Source organism: Syngnathoides biaculeatus, chromosome 6 (assembly GCF_019802595.1).
Source record: "Syngnathoides biaculeatus isolate LvHL_M chromosome 6, ASM1980259v1, whole genome shotgun sequence".
Classification (NCBI taxonomy): domain Eukaryota; kingdom Metazoa; phylum Chordata; class Actinopteri; order Syngnathiformes; family Syngnathidae; genus Syngnathoides; species Syngnathoides biaculeatus.
Genome location: NC_084645.1, coordinates 29,311,068 through 29,331,419, shown reverse-complemented (window position 1 = coordinate 29,331,419; position 20,352 = coordinate 29,311,068). Strand labels below are relative to the sequence as shown.

General features: G+C 40.9%; 1 protein-coding gene across 2 annotated transcripts; it reads left to right on the top strand.

Annotated features, from left to right (window-relative positions):
* The first annotated feature begins 656 nt into the window (after positions 1-656).
* znf143b (zinc finger protein 143b) lies at positions 657-19,128 on the top strand. Of its 2 annotated transcripts, none has more exons than XM_061822504.1 (15): positions 657-784; positions 4,353-4,468; positions 7,436-7,624; positions 7,710-7,790; positions 10,114-10,310; positions 12,202-12,270; positions 12,349-12,465; positions 12,917-12,992; positions 13,974-14,099; positions 14,821-15,000; positions 15,483-15,710; positions 15,944-16,107; positions 16,344-16,457; positions 16,913-17,038; positions 18,781-19,128. In XM_061822504.1, exons 2-15 carry the CDS (start codon positions 4,363-4,365, stop codon positions 18,862-18,864), a joined length of 1,857 nt encoding a protein of 618 aa, XP_061678488.1. In that variant the 5' UTR covers positions 657-784; positions 4,353-4,362; the 3' UTR covers positions 18,865-19,128. The 2 variants fall into 2 exon arrangements, with proteins under 2 accessions (XP_061678488.1, XP_061678489.1); XM_061822505.1 differs by lacking the exon at positions 657-784 and adding an exon at positions 820-2,686.
* The last annotated feature ends 1,224 nt before the right edge of the window (positions 19,129-20,352 follow it).

Genomic DNA, 20,352 nt, shown 5'->3' with positions numbered 1-20,352 from the left:
TTGGAATTGTGGTATTTCACTATCCTACCCTAAATTACTAGTAAATTCATCCATCCATCCATACATCCATCCATCTATTTTCTTTGCCGCTTATCCACGCGAGGGTCGCGGGAGTGTTTCAGCCTATCCCAGCTGTCAACAGGCACCCTGAACTGGTTGCCAGCCAATCGCAGGCCACATGGAGACAAACAGCCGCACTCACAATCACACCTAGGGGCAATTTAGAGTGTCCAATTAATGTTGCATGTTTTTGGGATGTGGGAGGAAACCGGAGTACCTGGAGAAAAACCACACAAGCACGGGGAGAACATGTAAACTCCAAACAGGCAGGCCGGGATTTGAACCCAAGCCCCTGGAACTGTAAGACAGACCAGATAACCTGTCACCACTGTGCGCCATCATAGAAACACACACCCGAAAACAAAGATGGTCAAATTCATAAAAACGTCTTCATTTATGTCACTTTATGACGTTCACTCCATTATTCAATGAGTTGACGGGCAAATTTGCCCCATCCAGTATGGCTGACACGCTGACGGATCACTTTAACGTCGCAACACGTCGAGTGAAGCGTCTACGTAAAACGTGGCGATGGGATAGACGTTCAAATTGGCCAATGAAAAACCTCCTCGGAAGCATCGGCCAATCATATTCTGTGTAAATACAGTAAAGGCGGGCTCCAGTCGCGGTTGTAATGTTGTCATTCACGTTCCCGGTGTCGAGTGTTTCCTGCACTGGTGCATGGTGGTCGAACAGGAGGAATTGTTGGAAATTTTTTCCCGAGGTTAGTGTATAAATTGGTTTTTACCCAGTGTGCAGTATTCCCGCAGCCGTCACCCCGCCAGAGGGTGTGGCTGACCGGGGCCGGGGCTCGGAACAAGGACGAGGAACGTCGTTTTTAGGCTCGCCGTGATAGCATTGACGAATTCGGCGGCGGGCGAAAAAAAAATGCTTATGTTATCATTCATGAGCTCGTCTCGTCTACTTAACTCGAGTGAGAGGCGGAAGCTCGGCTGCTAGCGATCGTTAGCTCGTCTTTTAGCACTCGGGCTACCTCCAAAAGAGCCTCCGAACGCCGAGTTGAAATCACTTTTATTCGGCGGCTTCCTGACTCATTTCACGTTAAGCGGAACGACGTCTTACGAAGTCACGACAGGGCAAACGCTGCCGCAGTTAGCGCGCATGCTAACTCGTTGAGAAAGTCCACGTTTAGGCGCGACAACTGTTGATAAAGTCGACCACGCCACAATACTTTTTGGGAGATGGAATCCATACGTCCCTTTTACCAAGCCTCTTCGAAACTAGCAAAAACTCGGCGGTAAACCGATAAAAATGATAAATACGCGTCTGGAAAGTGTAAACACCAAAGAGGCTGGCTAAATGCTGAAACACGTAGTCTTTATTGTGACAAAATAGATAATTTAATGATAATTATGACCCACAGTCATCATCGGTTACATCCTAAAATCATCCTACTACTTGTTTAATTATTTTTAAGTAAGCCTACGCAGTCCCAGAACGTACTTTTGACATAAAAATCGTTCGTAATATGTGATTATATTTACGTACATGTCCATAATTATATGCATAATAAAGTTTCCTAAAGTGCGATGTTATTGTGCTAAAGTACTAGATGTAACACTTGAATGTTCAAGAGTGCGAAACATCATTTTTCTGTAATTTGAAGTATACTGTTTAAACAAACTGTGTGCCGCCGCCCCCCCCCCTCAAAAAACAAAACTTAAATATGTGATTTGGAACACTGACGTTATATTATAGATATTTATAAAGATGCAGCAGTTATGAATTGTCTTCCAAAGCATGAATTGTAATTACATTGTTGCAAAGCTTGCATGCAACCTTTCATCACTGGATCTGATATAATCAAACATGTTGTTACCCAAATATCATAATTACACATTTTTGGGGAAAACAGGGGGGGGGAAAAACAATAACTACTACTGTTCCTTCTCCATTTGTCTTAATTCAACATTGGTGGATAATGAGCTGCATGACTGAAAATCTAAGCAGACAAAAAAAATTTTCGTAAGCACATTATTACTTCTAAAACCAACGATGCAAAGCACCTTGAGATTTATAGTTTATGAAAAGCTGTAAATAAAGTTGATTTGCTGTTCTGGGGATAAATATGACTGATGAGGGTAACTATGCTATTGGTAGAAAAAGCGTATATTCAATTTACATTTGAATACTGTGAAAAAAATCACCATTAATTCTCAGTTTTTGTTGGAAAAAAATATTTAGTCACATTAAATGAATCAAAATATGATACTTTGAAAACATTGTTAATCTTCATTCAATGTGTGGTAAGGACTGGACTCCCTTTGCACTATAGCATCGAGGCAACCCGTCTGGGAGTGATGGAAGCCCATAAATATCTATTTCCAAACAGATCCTCAGTAGAAAGAATCTCAAAGTCCCCGAAAATATTCTATTCCACGGTTACTTTATATTTAGGAAAGCAGCGTTTCCAACACTTGCACTGGACATGGCCAAATCATGACTGACCGACTGGACCTTAAGATGCTTGGGTCCAGTTCTTCAGTAGGCTTCCTCCGAATCCTTGGAGCTTAATTGCCGAATGAAAGACACTCTTTACTTTCATCGTAAAAGAGGACTTTGGATCACTGGCCGACAGTCCGGTCCTTCTTCTCCTGAGCTCAGTGTGAGTGCCCGGATGTGAGCTGTGACAGACAGTCGGCTCTCGTCTGACTGTGTATGTGTTTTGCTCTTCTCCTGGAAGTCAATAAAAGTGTATTGGCAACTGTAGCTCTTCTTTCAAGTAGGAATGATGTCAAAACATCAATTGTTCATTTTTGAAGTAATTTGGGTAGGTGCGATGTGCAATGTTTATTGAATGTTCTTGTTCTTCAGTGACAGAACTGCTTGTTTTAATAAAATATTTTGAACTTTATCAAATTCTACTTCCAAAAAGATCCAAAATTATTTTGCACGGATGTTATTTGAGGCGGCATGGTGGCTCAGCTGGTAAAGTTCTGAGTTACAGTTCTGAGGACCGGGGTTCAATCCCGACCCTGCCTGTGTGGAGCTTACATGTTCTCCCCGTGCCTGTGTGGGTTTTCGCCGGGCACTCTGGTTTCCTCCCACCTCCCAAAAACATGCAACATTAATTGGAGAGTCCAAATTGCCCCTAGGTGTGATTGTGAGTGCGGCTTTTTGTCTCCATGTGCCCTGCGATTGGCTGGCAACCATTTCAGGGTGTTCCCTGCTTCCTGCCCATTGACAGCTGGGATAGGCTTCAGCACTCCCCGCGACCCTCATGAGGATAAGCGGCTTAGAAAATGGATGTTATTTGACCAAAAAAATCGTCCATTTTCGGAACCGCTTATCCTCACTAGATGCAGGCGAGCTAGCATCCATCTAAGTCGACTTTCGGCGAGAGGCAGAGTACAGTCTGAACTCGTTGCCAGCCAGTCATAGAACTCACATGGACAACAAGAATGTTGGTTAGCACATCTGCCTCACAGTTCTGAGGACCGAGGTTCAAATCCCAGCCACCCCTGTGTGGAGTTTGCATCTTGCCCTTATGCCCGAATGGGTTTCCTCTCACATCACAAAAACATGCATGGGAGGTTAGCTGAGTACTTTTAATTCCTCGTAGATGTGAATGTGACTGCAAATGATAGTTTATATGAAGAGTTCAGACACAAAACCAGATATATCCATTTTTGTTGTATCTAAAGAATGTACAAAAAAAACCAAATAATGGATATACTGCATCTGCACTCTTCAGTACCCTGCCTCATGCCCAAAGATAGCTGGGCTTGGCTCCAGCACATCTGTGACCCTAGTTAGGATAAGCACTATGGAAAATGGGCGGATGTAGAAAATTGGAGTACCCAGTGAAAAACCATCTCGGCATGGTGAGAATATGAAAACTTCCCACAAACGAGCCTCAGATCTGTGAAACAGATGTGCTAACCATCTTACCAAGCTTGTCGCCTCTTAATGTTTGTTTACAAAATTCTCTAATTTGATTTCCCCTGGAAATATGATCTCAAGTTTTCCGATATTAAACTTTATACTTTAAACTTTTCTCTTTATACCACTATAATTCAGAGTGCTTGATAAACATTCTCAAAACAACATGCAATTGCGAAAAAGTAACTTGAGAAATCCCTGGAAGTTGATAAGTCAACGCGAAAATGATGTTTACATCAGGTTGCCAGGCAACCTTTTTCTACTTTATGTGTCGCAGGCCTTTGTGTGTTCAGCGGAATGGTTTGATATGGTGACAGCTGGCGTTCTCCACGCTGACGAGCGATCCCATTTCTGTCCGTGCGTCACTCGTGGTGTTGTTGTCATTGCAGCGCCTGAAGCATGCTCTTGGCGCAGCTCAACCGGGACTCCCAGGGAATGACGGAGTTCCACGACGCCGGCGGGCAGCCGGTCACGCTCTGCCTGACCGAGGCAGTGACTGTGGCGGGTGAGCTAAGCGAGAGATACCATTCATTCCAGTTTATTTTTTAGAGCCTTGTTAGGTTTCCCATCCGTAGTTCGAAGCTGGGCCCTGCTGAGACCGACTGCTTACACTATGACATGGCTGCAAACGTTAGAGGTTCTAGTTTACATAAGCACAGTAAGTGTTGTCAACTTAGCGATCCGGTTGCCAAGTTTACCGGTGGACATGACCCTCCAAGTGATTATTTTTTTTCCCCCAAAAGCAACTTGAAGCTTTAATTGGCACTAAGAAACAGACAACATTGGTGGAATCCTCTTCATATTGTGTACACATGACAAGAAACCCACCTAGTGGAAGGCAATCACGGAGTCAGTCTTGCTGAACATTGCTAAAAAAAACACCGTACAGATTTAGAGACTGCAAAAGTGCACATTTCAGATGTTTTTTTTTTTGTAACCTTTTATTTGTATCAACATTTTTAGATACAGAATAGGAACATTGTGACATAATAACACAGAAGTAGTGAGGTACCGAAATCAAAATTCTAGACAGAAACTGAATTTTCGGCAACAGAATTTACAATGAGCATCAGTTTCACTGGCTAAGTAGACGCGCTATTTCTCCCACCATTTTTCACTGGAAAATTGTGTATACGGGCCCTGTAATTGGCTGGCGACCAATTCATAGCAATAGATAGCTGGGATTGGTATGCGTGGCTAGTGAGGATAAGCGGTACAGAAAATGGATGGATCGTTTTGGAAACAGTGAGGCCCTACGAGAACTAGTTTACTGAAGTGGCCAACCATCGGGAACGAGTTTAACTCTGACTAGAAATTTGAATCACAGATGAACGACGTTGCAGCTAGCACCTCTTCTGATACTGCCATTTTTTTCACATAAGCTTTCAGAGCAAAATTTATGTTTCCTTGTTATGAAATGAGATCCAGATTCCTACTGCTAAGTTGTACTACAATATATACAGTGTAGTGTTACACAATAATATTAAACTGGAAAAAAAAAAGCGAAGCAAGGAGAGTGTCTGTCGTCGAAATGCATGTCTATATTTAATGAATGGACGATGGTTGCTACCAGCCACTCAAATGTCCACACTTTCCTCTTTATTTATCAATTCTCGTTTTTGTAGTAAAGCTACAGTAGCTTGGGCAGTCTTGTTTCTTCCTTGACAATCGCTCCATGTTTCTGGGGAAAAAAAAAAAAAATAATAATACTATACATTATTGTGCGCCTCAAAATGTTGTTTGCCGAAAAGAAAACCAAATATCACACATTTATCAGTCCAGCAAGTTGATAATTTTGCCAGCATCCTTAGCAATAACTGCTTTCGATTAGAAGTGAGTATTGGGTATTAAACCCGTGTCTCCCTGAATACCTTACACACTATGTCCCACCCCCATCTCGTGTCAGTGCTTCTCCAGAACAAAACAAGCACACAAAAGAGGGCAATGGTTGGCTGAAAGAGTTTAGTGTTGTTCCACTGCTTGCTCAGATTCATCACAATAACTACAGTGACATCACATAGATAGAGAAATACACTGGAACAAAGACACAAGTAGATCGCAGACCTGCATCAAGGATGAACGATAACGCTCAAATTGCGATATTTTTCATTCGTTGACATCAGCTGTTTCCCAAACATGACATCCTGAAGAAAAAAAAAACTACGCGTGTGGAATTAATATTTAACATCAAGGGTGTTAAGATGCAAACTAACTTGATGTCACGTGGGTCTGGAGCATTATAATTCTAATAATAATTCATATAGATAACAAGTTGGTGTTTTTTAAATATTTTTAGTTCAAGGCAATTCAAGTACATTGGTAAAATCTTTATCCAGTGGACTGCTTTTACAAATAAAAAAATCTGAACATTCAGACGACTATCTTTTTCCCAAAAAATTCAGAACATCCTCAGTTTTCTTTAGAAAAATGTACAATTTGATCAGTATTTCCATCTGCATTACTTCTGTACATTACCTACCTTATCTAATATTTCTCATTCACTCCCGAATTATACAAACTAAAGTGACAACCCATTTTATTTTGTACAAGAAAGAAAAGTGATCACGTGTCTTGTAAACATAGAGATTGATAAACAAAGAACACATTTTAAGCCATTGTATGAACCAGAATTCTACCAATCCAAACTCTTTGGTCGTCGAGCTGTAGACTCAGGCCTGCCGGACTCTGAGTGACACGGCAGAACGCTACTGAGCTGTCACACAGTATGTGCCTGTGAGGGGTTCTGCAACTAGTTTTTGCGAGAGTGCATCGGCAAGTTATTTTTCTGTGATTCGACATTAACATCACAGGTGAACAGCGTCGCAACATTGCTGACCTAGCGGCCTATCAAAAATTCCTCGAGCTCGCGCCCACACCCGAGCTCGCTGGCTCACTTGCTAGCAAAAGTGACTCAGTCAGGCTTCGGCCCGGCGACAAAAGCAATGGCGGGCTTTCCGCTAAGCACAGAGTTTCTCCAGCCTGTTCCTGCTCCAGCTCAGCCTACCTATGTATCACTTACATTTTTTGGAAAACTTAAAATTCTACGGGTCGCAGTTTTGCTTTTCAATGTGTGTGTTATCAGGCGCAAAATGCAAATTTTGACACACAAATTGCAATGTGAAGCCTCCTTTTTTTTGAGCATTGGTACCTGTGGCTAAAAAGTTAACTGTGGAGAGTCCGTCACATAAAGGTCGGTGAGTCATTGATTGGAAAACAACAGCTTTTCAAATATCTACACTATTTCCTTCATTTCTGGGAATGGTAGTCCATGGATTTCTTGGTAGTCAAGCCATGTTGTTTGTGATTACAAAAATAAAGTACAGTATACGTGGTGACTACTCGTGATGTGGTTTCCCAATAAGAACACCCTGGGTTGCACTTTTTCGTGTTGCAATGAGTTGGATTTTAGAAAAAAAATCACTCAGTGAAGAAGGCTTTTTTTCTTGTACGTCTCAAAGTGGTCTCTCCTCAGATGGTGATCAGATGGACACCATGGACACGGTGAGCCTGCAGGCCGTCACCCTGGTCGACGGCTCCACCGCCTACATCCAGCGCGAAGCCAAGCCGGCTTTTTCTGACGCTCAAATCATGGACGGCCAGGTGATCCAACTGGAGGATGGCTCGGCCGCCTACGTCCAGCACGTGTCCATGCCCAAAGCAGGTGCCACCTCGCCGTCGTTGCCCAAGTTAAACACGTAATGTCTGTTGAGATTTACTGAGAAGTGCTGTATGCTTGGATGTTCCAGGAGGAGACAGTTTGCAGCTGGAAGATGGACAAGCGGTTCAACTTGAAGATGGAACAACAGCCTTCATACACACCCCCAAAGGTATTGTCATTGGAAAATTTGGTTGGTCTTTCTATTGTGTGTACCTCACAAAAGTCTCAAGAATCCATGCTTGAAAGGAGAGTGTCTTAAATTGGCCATTTTAATTTGGCATTTGGCAATTAACATTTCAATTTTGGCTTTTTCCCAGCGGTCCTTCGAAGATTTCCATTGCTACTATCATGGGTGGAGAATGGCACACTAAAACAAATTCACATAATTCCCTATGTAAAGTTTATCCCAAGGCATATTTTAACTGTGGCATAGAGGCCACACAATATTTTTTTTTTCCCTCACGTCCTTAAAAAGTTGGCAACTCCACGTATGTAAACTAACTTTTAAAAAAGGCTGCCCAGCAATTGGCTGCGGACCACCGGTCGCCTAAAATCGTCCAAAATAGGCTTCAGCTCACCTGCGATGTTAGTGAGGGTAAGTGGTGAAGAAAATGGATAGATTAAAAAGTTTTTTTAACGCTGATTTGGATTTCAAAAGATCAATTAGGGGAAACAATTTCTTCTGTGATGTGACATGACGACGATGATGATGATGATGCTCCCAAACCGTTTTAAGGTTAATGTTATGTTGCCTCCTATATGTAAAATACAGAATTAGCTTTTTGTGCGCTGTATTGTCTGTGCTTTCATCCTGGATCAGGCTGTGCCAAGGTGGAATTTTAAAATGACACACCATCTCATCCTGCACTTTCTACTTTGGCTTTGGCCCAGACCTTTCCTACTCTGAAAAGAGAAAATCTCCTCCAGTCCACTTTTTCTTCGATTATTCACATACTCTGAAAGTCACTGCATCTTAAAACAATACCATTTCTTTTTTTTAACTTTTTCCATAAATATTGAAAGTAAACACAAGTAGCGTGTCTAGCTCGTCTTTGCTCTACGTCACCCAGACTGTGTTGCTAACTAAAGCAGCGGTAGTGGACGCTGTCATTATAAAACACATTGATGGGGTGCGTAAGTACTGTAACATTTGTAATTATGAGTGTATGTCTTTAAGCGCGGAGGGTGGGTGTAAGGTAAACTAGGAAAAAGAGTGTGTGGCAGAGCAGCGGTTGTTGTTAGAGACCAAGTTCCGTGTGCTGCCTAAAAGAAACCACCGGCTTCTTCTTTTCAGTTTTTACAGTAGATATGTGAATTGTACTGTTATTGTGCCATTGGATGTAACAACCAGTCATCCCTCACTCATTGAATCCCATCTCAAAATCCCACAAACTGAATAGCTGTATGTTATACTTTCAATTTGCATTGGATTATATTCTTTTTGCACGCAATGCAGAATATCTGCAAAGAGACTGCATCAGCAGTGCACAATTGCACACGCGCGCGAATTAGATGTCCTTTTTTTTTTTTTTTTTTTTTTGGGGACGCCGTACCGCGATCGACTAGTCTATGGTCGATCGATCGCCATCAACGCATTGACCACCCCTGCACTAGACCATTTAGAACACAGAAAGTGACTACAGCAGTGGTTTCCAATCTGATGTTATGAACTGAAGGCACATATTTTACAACTGGAAAATCTCACTGGATATCAAGTAACAATGAATGTCACTAAATGTAGATACACAGTGATGTGTGTACTTCCTGCCATATAATACAAGAGCATTTATTTGTTTTGTCTGTCACTACGGCTTACTGGCATACCATAATTCCCGGCCTACAGACTGCACCCTGGTTATAAGCCTCACCCAGTCCATTTGTAAAGGAAATACCATTTGGTCCATACATGGGCCACAGTTGTGTAAAACGCGCAAGTGTCCATATTGAAACACAAGATATTTACAAAGAAAGATGGTACACAGAGAGTTTAACGCTAGCGCCACCGCACTAACGGGGCCGGTTAAAAAAAAAAAAAACAACATACTGGTAAAAATTGCTGAGACACGGTAGTAGCGCAAGGCTAACAGGGCCGAACCAGTAACGTCACTTCCTCGGCACATATATTCGGCCTCACTCTTACTTTTTCCACTCAAGTGCCCCCTTGCGGCCATTAGAAAAAATGCACAAATTAGCCGCATCACTGCCCAAACTGCAGGGTTGAAAGCGTGTGAAAAAAGTCACTGCTTATAGGTCGGAAATTACAGTAAATAGAGAAACAAGAATACATTTTTTGCAAATGAATCATTCTTTGAGCATTTAAGTAAAATTTGGTAGTTTCCCACGGCAGACCTGAAGATCACTCATGGTACAACAATGACCCACAGCACACTATTTGGGAATCACTGGACAAGTGAATGCTTTTGAAGGTAGAGACCCGTATAAAGGCCACTAACAAAAAAATGTAAATAAATTACTTTTTTGTTGTGTAACAGAAACGTACGAGCAAGGCAGCCTGCAGGAGGTGCAGCTGGAGGACGGCAGCACGGCGTACATCCAGCACACGGTGCACATGCCACAGCCCAACACCATCCTGGCTATCCAGGCCGACGGAACCATCTCTGACCTGCAGGCCGAGGCCACTGCCATCGACCCCGAAACCATCAGCGTGCTGGAGCAGTACACCACCAAGGTGACCCGAGCCACCACCTATTATGTATCTGCTTGAACCCTCTTCCTGAGGTAAAGCAGAGGGCACACAGACTGATTTCTAACGCCTTAACCGCTTTTTAAAATGTGAGAGAGCCTATAGATGATGGTAGAAAAAAAAGTATGGTGTATTCTGATAACCATCACAGCACACTGCACCACATAACTTTCTTTGTTCTGCACTCGTGAGAGGAAGTTGCTACATTGCCTTTGCAGAATCTTTTTCTTGTTTTTGTTGTTTTCAATTGCTTGACTTGAGTATGCCACTGTGGAAGAGTAGTTTGCACATCATAATCACAGTTCTAAGGTTGCTTGTTGTTGGTTTGAATCCAGGCTCTGGCCTCCTATGTTGTGTTCGCTAGTTCTCGCTGTGCTTGGGCGGGTTTCCTCTGGTACTCCCATTTCCTGCAACATTCCAGCACTCCTGCAACCTTAGTGAGGTTAAGCAGTATAAACGATGGTTGGATAGTTTCTATTTTATTGTGATTGGCTCATTCCCTTTAATTTCACTGTTAGTCGTCAAACTCAACATTTTCTATTGTCAACTGTTTTATAAGTACCGTAATTCCCGGCATACAGAGTGCACCTGGTTACAAGCCTCACCGAGTACATTTGTAAAGGGCATACCATTTGGTACATACATACGCCGCAGCTGTGTAAAAGTTGCAAGTGCCCACATTGCAACACTTGATATTTACAAAGACAGTACAGAGAAAGAGTTTAACACTAAACCGGCGCTAATGCTAGCACTAACGCTACCATTGCGCTAACGCTAGTACAAACACTAGTGCTGTGCTAATGCTGCGCTAACTCTAACAGGGCCGGTTAAAATCAAACTTACCGGTAAATATCACTGAGACATGCCAGTAACACAGCAGCAACACGCTACCACAGCGTTAACGCGAGTGCAGCGCTAACAGGGACAGTAAAATTGACTTCCTCGGCACGTATATTCCACCGCTCTCATTCTTACCTTTTCTGCTAGAGTGCCCCCTTGCGGCCGTTAGAAAAAAAAATGCACAAATTATCCGCATCACCGCATAAACCGCAGGGTTGAAAGCGTGTGAAAAAAGTCACAGCTTGTAGGCTGGAAATTACGGTAATTTTGGTAATGCTAATTGACGTAAAGCAGGAAACTATTAGTCTGATATGTCAGACAGCTTTTTTTATGTAGTAAAGGCTAAAAAAATTTGAGATACCAGGATGCTGAGATCCATAAATGCTAACCTAAAACATCGGTAACATACTGGAAGCATAATTGATAAACTGCAACTTAGTTGGTGGCACTGCAGTTCTTTCAAGTGCTTAAAAAGAGGCTCCGGTTATCTGCTAAGTGACGTTGCACGCACAGAACGCCAGTTCGTGGTCGCCCAGACGCACCCGTGTGAAAAAGGTCGCAGCTCGTAGGCCTGAAATTACGGTACACGGTGGAACAGAAATCACACCAAACACATCCCACAACACAGGATAATTTTGGAGGATACGTTTTCTGAGACAATCAGGCTCCTGTTGACTTTCATATGAATGTGAGGAAGAAATACACAGCTGTTTGGGTGGGGGGGTGGAAATCACTCTTAATGTACCCCCACACCGCAGAATGATTTCTCAGGAAAATCTCTGAGACATCTGATAATTGCACCTCTACAAATTTTCAGCACACAATTATTTTGGCCTTGATGTTTTTTGGGCTGTGAACGGGAAGGAAAAATCACGTTTAGCACACCCCACGAGACATAATGTTCATTTGCTCAGGATAATCTTTGAGACATCAAACAATCAGGCCTTTTATAATTGTAATTGCAAAGGAAGGGAAACGGCTCAAATTTAGCCTGATGGTTGCTGTGGGTTAACTCGCAGGCATAATTTCTGCTCAGGTGGAGAACATCGAGAACCCTTTGGTTCCCTTTGGAACAGTGGAGGCAGACAATGGGGTTCACATGCGGGTATGGAAGAATGTCATTCATTTCCAAAGATGTTATCATTTTCAAAAGATTTTAGATTTTTTTTTTCACGTCCGACAGATTGTGCTCCAGGGTCAGGAAAATAGAACGGCGAGGGTGGCCAACGTCAGCGAGAAGTCATTCCGGTGTGAACACGAGGACTGTGGAAAATTGTACACCACCGCGCACCATCTCAAGGTGAGTTGTTCTGTGGATATTTACATTACAATTTTTTTGTAGTGATACCTTGACTTACAAGTGAACCAATGAAAAGTTTGTTTATCGTCTAATACAAAATGATAACGCTCGCAAGGAACTGCTGTAGGCCACCACCTGTGTTCCAGATGCTCATGCACAGACTTCTTTTCCTTTCGGCTTGCCCCTTTAGGGGTCGCCACAGCGTGTCATCTTTTTCCATCTAAGCCTATCTCCTTCATCTTCTTTTACACCCACTATCCTCATGTCCTCTCTCACAACATCCGTCAACCTTTTCTTTGGTCTTCCTCTCGCTCTTTTGCCTGGAACTTTATGAAACCAGTTTATTTCATTATGTATTTACAAATTAAGTTATGAACTTGTTAGTGGAACATATTAGACTTTAACTCAAGGTTCCACTAATCTCCTCATTCATGTTTGTGTGTTGATGCAGGTGCATGAGCGCTCGCACACTGGAGACAAGCCGTACATATGTGACTATCCGGGATGTGGGAAGAAGTTTGCAACAGGTATTTGGTTTCTCAATTATTTTATTTTATTTTTTTAAATAGCTAGATCATGACAATTTTCCCATATGTATTTAAAATGGCACCTACGCGTGTCTTATTAAAAACTTTCACATTCCTTGGTCAAAATATACAAAGGAAAAAGAGTTAGAGCCAAGACCAACAGGGTACAGAGGCGAGGGATACTTAATGTGTTCGATTTAGTTACCTTTGACAATAATCTGAAAAGCAAAATTCCTCATCACCACCATATGATGACATATAGTACATTACAATGTTGTTGTTTGTACAAAACCCCAGACAACAATTCTAGTATCTTTTTGTGGTATAATTGCAGACTTGCAGAGATTTTGAGACTCCCTCCATGGCAGATGTTAACCCCCGCTGCAAATCTCTGGTCCCCACTGTAATTTAACGATAGCACAAGGGGTGTCAAAGCATTCATTTTATTTCCTCAAATATAGATATTAGGATTTAAAAAGACTTCCGTAAACTTGAAATATCACCTCAAGTGTTTTACTCACATAAAAGTAATTGTTTCAAAACTACTATTGTATAAAACTGAAAGTAATGTAATGTTAAAAAAAAATCCATTGAGGATAAAAAGCTTAGTCCATGTCAGGGGCCTGTTGCACATGAGGAACCATTACATGGTTAAGGACTTAAGAAGTCACTTTTATATACGATTCATCCATCCATCCATTTTTTTTTTTTTTTTTTTTTTTAAATCAACATTAGGATCCTGCACGTGCTGTTGCACTCCCAACTGACTTCAGGGTGGTGTACCCACTGCACTGACCAAATAGCAGGCACATATAGAATAAACTGTTCATACTCAAATAACACAGAAGGACAATTTTGTTTTTTTTTTCTTCCCTTTAAATTCTTACCATTTTAAAAATATGCCTTTTTATTTTAATTATATCACAGTGAACTGCCTACTTTAATCACAAAATAACAAGTGAATATGAATTTTTTTTCAAGGATATGGACTGAAGAGTCACTCAAGGACGCACACTGGCGAGAAGCCCTATCGATGCCAGGAGCTCAACTGCTGCAAGTCCTTCAAAACCTCGGGAGATCTTCAGAAGCACACGCGGACACACACGGGTACGCAACCATTCTTCAGACCCCTGTCAATGTTTCATATGTTTACTTCTTAAATTACATTTTTCATGGCATGAATTACTTCCATCTTGGGCCTTTATAGATAAAACTGACATGACACCCTCCATAATCAAAGCCAGATACAAAAAGTGCCTTTTGATGGGGTGGGGGCCAAAGAAAACCCTTTGCATGCATTTCTTAGTGTGCACATTTTTGAATGACTGCAAATTGCCTCCATTTGAATTATCGTGAACTAGAATGTTTTACTTATTTAGCTGGACAACTTATTTTCTGTCAACATTCAAATGATTTGTTAAAAATCTCTTTTTTGCATACATATGGACAAATTTTATTTGCAATAGATGGCCCACAATTGCCGTGTGTATGTATGTATGTATATATATATGCTGGTAAAAATGTCTATGTTGGGGTCACGAGTAAGACTCGCACTGTAGTGCCCCAGGAAGATTTAATAATTTAGCATCCAATCCCAGTTTCATCCATTAATTCATTGTACATATCTGTCCTATCAGAACATGTGGAAAAGTATCAGAGACCCATACATAAAATTGAATAGTTTAATTTTCATTTTAAATAGCCTTTTTTTAAAGGATTTTCAATGATGACCAAAATCTGAACTTTATACTTGTTGGGATAAAATGTTGTTTTTATGCTGCTGGTAAGCAAGTCTCTTAAATTTCTCTCTGGTTTGGGGGCATTGCAGGAGAGAAGCCGTTCAAGTGTCCAGTGGAGGGCTGCGGCCGGTCCTTTACCACCTCCAACATCCGCAAAGTGCACATCCGCACGCACACGGGCGAGCGTCCGTACTACTGCGCTGAACCCAACTGCGGCCGCTCCTTCGCCAGCGCCACCAACTATAAGAACCACATGAGGATCCACACCGGTAACTTCCCCTTAACTACAACGCTACCTTCAAGGTCCATCAGAATCAATTCAAATGGTAGAACTTTAACATTGCCAATTGAGATCATTTGAACTAATTTGTTAATGTCCTTTATTAACTGTATAGGTAAATTATTAAAACCACTGATTCTCATTTGGTCCCACAGACTTCCTCTAGTGGTATTCAGTTTGTGGTATGTGATAGGAAAAACTTGGTGTAAGAGTTTTTTATGCAAATTAACATTATGTAAATTAGCATTGTTACATCACTTAAGAGCAAAATTCAGAAATGCTTGCTCACAGGCATGAATAAATAAATACCCAGATATGGGTGTTTAATGTCTTAATTGATGGGGTGAGCAGGCAGTCCAGAGACCAACTCTCTAAGGACTTGGATCTTGGTGGTTTCTCTGTATGACAGTGACAAATGTTCCTTTGAGGACCACATAAATCAAATGTTATTAAAATGTCTGCCTTGTTAAGGGGAGAAGCCATACGTGTGCACCGTGCCCGGCTGCGAGAAGCGATTCACAGAGTACTCAAGCCTCTACAAGCATCATGTGGTGCACACCCCGTGCAAGCCGTACAACTGCAACCACTGCGGCAAAACCTATAAGCAAATCTCCACGCTGGCTATGCACAAGCGTACCGCACACAATGACACGGAACCCATTGAGGAGGAGCAGGAGGCCTACTTTGAGCCGCCCACAGGCGAGTGCAACATCATGCATGTCCGTGCGGGAATTTTGTTCACAACAGCGGGAAGGGCCACGTTACTACGATGAACCCACTGCTAGTCCCCCCCTAAAAATGTTTCGATTGCCTGTATTAATACATTCATCCGTAAAAAGACCCAACACCATGAGCCCAAACACTTTGCAATTGAAAACTCATCCAATCGGAATGAACTTTATGCACGCTAAAGGTATCGTTCCCGTTTGCAGATGCCATCGACGACCCCAATGTGAGCTACTCAACAGCGACGGCACCAGGGCCGGGGGCAGAGGGAGAGGACTCGGGCTCCGAGCATGTTCCTGTGGAGAGCGCTGACGTGGTTGCTCAGCAGCACGTCGCCTTGGTGACGCAACCGGATGGGACACAACAGCAGGTATAACGCATGATACGTGCACAGATTTTATCATCTTCAAATCTTGAAATGTCAGAGACACTGTAGATGCCAAGGGGAAATAATGGCCCTGTATTAGGTACCTTCTCTTTTACTAGTGTATGGTATATAGTCTACAGTGCTTGTCAGCTATATAATGCTTCAACATTTGCAGCTCTATGGTACAGAAGGAGCTAGACTGACCGACCATAAACCTCCACATTTCCGGCCCTCCCCAGGTTAGCATCTCTGAAGCAGACTTACAAGCCATGGGGGGTACCATCACCATGGTGACCCAAGAAGGGACAACCATAACCATCCCAGCCCACGAATTGGCCACGCAGGGTGCTCAGGTACAAACAACAAAAAAAAAAAACATTCTAACATATATCATCATATGATGGTGATGAGGAATTTTGCCTTTCAGATTACTATGAAAGAACAGCAAATTGTGCAAATTATATGTGCATATGTGCATTCAAGTGTCTAGCGAAAGTCGGCTTTGAAGGCTTTTCTGTATTTTGTTCATCCTCAATTTTACCTGCATGCCCAACATCCCTAACTTTTGTGAGTGGAGTAGCCATATTCTAATGTGAAAGTCATTGCTTACAACTAAATATGGAGGAAAAAAAAGATTTTTTTTGTCCCAATTACAAAATCTCTGAATAGCGTGTGCCTCTTACAATATGCAATATAGAGTATTAATATCTTCAATAAAAATGGATCATGACTTTTGCAACAGTACGAATGTGCGTGTTCCAGGGTGACAACAGTTGCGAACCTCTGAGTGTATATTTGTCTCCCCCAGGTGGCCATAATGACACCCGGCATGACTTCATTTGAAACAGTGGAGGAGACCACATACAGCCAGCAGGAAGACCTTCACCCCGTCACCTTGTTGGCTACCTCCAATGGTACTCATATTGCTGTACAGGTTGGTACATAGTAAAATGTTGATCATTTGCCTCAATGAAGCGGCAATGTTGATTGAATCGCACAAGCAATTTTCTCCAGTAATCAATTGCGATAGTGGACGGCACAGGTTATTTACTCAACTGCACATGGTAGAGTGGCTACTAATTTCAACATTTTAATTGATTTGACGGACAGTTTAGATGGCTCGCTGCGAGGTGTTCTTTTCATTAGCCGGAAAGATTAAATAAATTCTGTAGTTCTCTGGCAGAAAAAAAAAAATGCTATATTGTATATATTTCCTGATCTCGGGTGAAATTGACACCGATACTGAAATTGAGTTTCAGTCCAGATCATAGTGAGTAATTGGATCCATTCCCTCTGTCCATAATCCCAGCCAGCATGTTTCATTTGGGTATGTAGTTTGCATCAAGTCTGGAGAAGGCGGGGCCCCTTCTAGCCATTTTTAAAACCACTTTAGTTGCTGAAGACGATCGGGACTGTACATTTTAAAAGAAATGACAGGAGTGACATGGTTGGGTCCTCCTGGGGCCAGTAGAATGTTCTACACCCCAAAAAAATAAATGAAAACCCAAACATGGAGTGACCATATTAATCGCAGTTGTGCAGAGATTCCCTCTCTGGGAGTACCGGAATATATGATATTGTCATATTTTAATCCATATTACATTCCTAATAAAAACAAATCAATGCTAATTTTTTTTTGTGTTTTAAAGCATTAGCTCACTCAGATACAGTCACAATAATATACATGTTTTTCCTCTATTTATTAATACATAGTAAATTTAAATAATGTGCATCTGATAAAGAAGATGGGAACATTTGCAATACAACAACATTTTGACCTCCTGTCTTCCACTTTACACTTACTAAAATGCTATTCATTAGCCCTTCTATGGCATTTTGCGTTTTTAGTTAGCATTAAGTTCAGTGGACTTTTTTTAACTTTTGTTTTATGTATAGGATAAGTCAATGTTTTTCAAATTTGCCAATGCATGTTATTTTTCTCAGAAAAATCAAAATGGACTTGTCTTGTTATGGAAAAGCCCTTTTCAAATGTTCCCTGGGAAATCGAAAGACATTATGTTTTGTAAGAGTTGGTCGCCTTCAGTTTCCCCATTGAGAAACCGAAAGAAGAGACAAATTTTAAGTTATGCAGGTTAAAAAATAACCTGAAGGCCTTCAGTAACATCAAAGGTGATTTTTGTTGCTCAGGTTTTTGTTTACCCCGGAAAAACCCGATTTCACCCTTTTGTCATGTTAATTACAAAGCAAGAAAAACTCAGCTATCAATGGGATTCTGCAACAGAAATCAACAACAAATGTGTAGAAACCACAAGGGTGAATTGGAGAGACAGTCGTGCCACTAAGGCAGCTGTGTACAATAAATGCGAATAAAGTTACAAAACATACATCGTACAAAATCTATTGAATCACCACCACATAAATTAGTTTGTTTTTTAATAATTTCCGACATCTTTGTGAATGTCTGCATTTGCGTTTTTGAGTGCTGTAAATAATTTAGTCTGATTGTGTAAATGGATGGAAAGATGAGATTTTTTGTGAAATATTGTAGTAGCCTGTCTGTTCCAAACGAGCAGAAATAAACACCCTGACATTGGAAAGAATAGTGGATTGAGAACTTTGTAAATTTTTAAAAAAGTGAATGGATGTGTAATGATAGAATTGTTCTTTTTTTTTAATGAATTTGCGTCGCCTTTTTTTTTTTTTTAATGCACGCAGCTTAGCGATCAGCCGTCATTGGAAGAAGCCATCCGGATAGCCTCAAGAATCCAGCAAGGCGAGTCACCTGGCCTGGACGATTGATATCGGATGGGAAAAGGAATTAAGTTGGACTTTAAAAAAAAAAAAAAAAAATCAAGCAAAAGTAGACTCACAAGTCTTCCTTCAAAGTTGTTTTTTTCTCCCTCCCACCGCCACTTGCAAACATGCAAATGAACAATTTTTTTAAGTGTAAATAGGATTTTGATAACTGGACTATTTTGTCAACCAAACAGATGATGAGATTTGTGGTGTGCTTTATGAATGATCACCCACAGAGCAGGGTACAGCTAATTCTATTTCTAATAATAAAGAGAATAATTTAAAAGCATCAAGAATGTGATTTTTTTTTCACAGGTAAGTATTAACACATCTTTACAAAAGAATAACTATAATCGCTTTAATCAGTGATCATCAATGAGTCTGTTATGTAGTAATAACATCACAAGGGCACCTCCGTTTATAACGGACATACTTTACGAGATTTTGGAGTTATCAACGTCGCACTCAGTTACCAATGTAGTTTTTAATTGTATTGTTTTTATACTTATGACCTACAGATATTTATATGTGTGTAAAATTCTATTTATGAATTTACTACTAACTTAGGGTAGGTTAGTGAAATACCACAATGCCAATTTCCATTGTAAAATTTGAGGATCCCTGTACAGTGAAATACTATAAAGTATTTATCATACATTCCACGTCAAATTGTTTATTTGAAAATGTATGAAAGCCATGCATCAAAAATAAAAATACCTTTGGTGTAAGTCAATGGCAATGTACAGTATTGGTATTCTGTACAGCTTGAAACAGGATATTTACGTACGTATGCACACTATTAAAAAAAACCCACTGTTTTTCATTGTCTCAAACGATATAGATCATATTGTGAGGAAAGAACAATGTACAAATGCTGAGTCAACATCTCAAGACAGGGTCACCGACCTTTTTGAAGCGGAGGGCTACTTCGTCAGCATCTATTGTATGGAGGGCTGCATGACCCATTTACGGCAAACTTCCAAAATAAAACTTCTTGTACTAATGATTTAAATATATGACATTAGTTTAACCATGTCATGAACGTAAACAGCAGTGCAAATAGCTTGCACATGCATTTAAAACAGCCTCTTGCGTAACAAATATATAGGTGTGTTATAACATTTTGTAGCATCCTAATTCAGACTGTTTAAACTTATGGTTGCAGTTTATTGTGTCCATCCTTATTTTCCTAAAAAGAAGGCGAAATATTGATATTCCACCTTATTAACATATTCAAATTTTCACTGCTGACCTACTGTAATTACAGAGTGCAAGACAGTATGCTGCACAGTAAAACAAAGCAAAATAAAACCATACATATAAGGTACAATACAACAAAATGCCCATTGTGATAGTGTTGTTTACATGTGACATATTTACATAATATATTGCATGATGTAATAATAATAAAGTAATAGATACAATCTAGTAGTAAAATATTTATTTTTCTGACCTTTTTGTAATTGATTTTATGCAGCATATGAAACAATG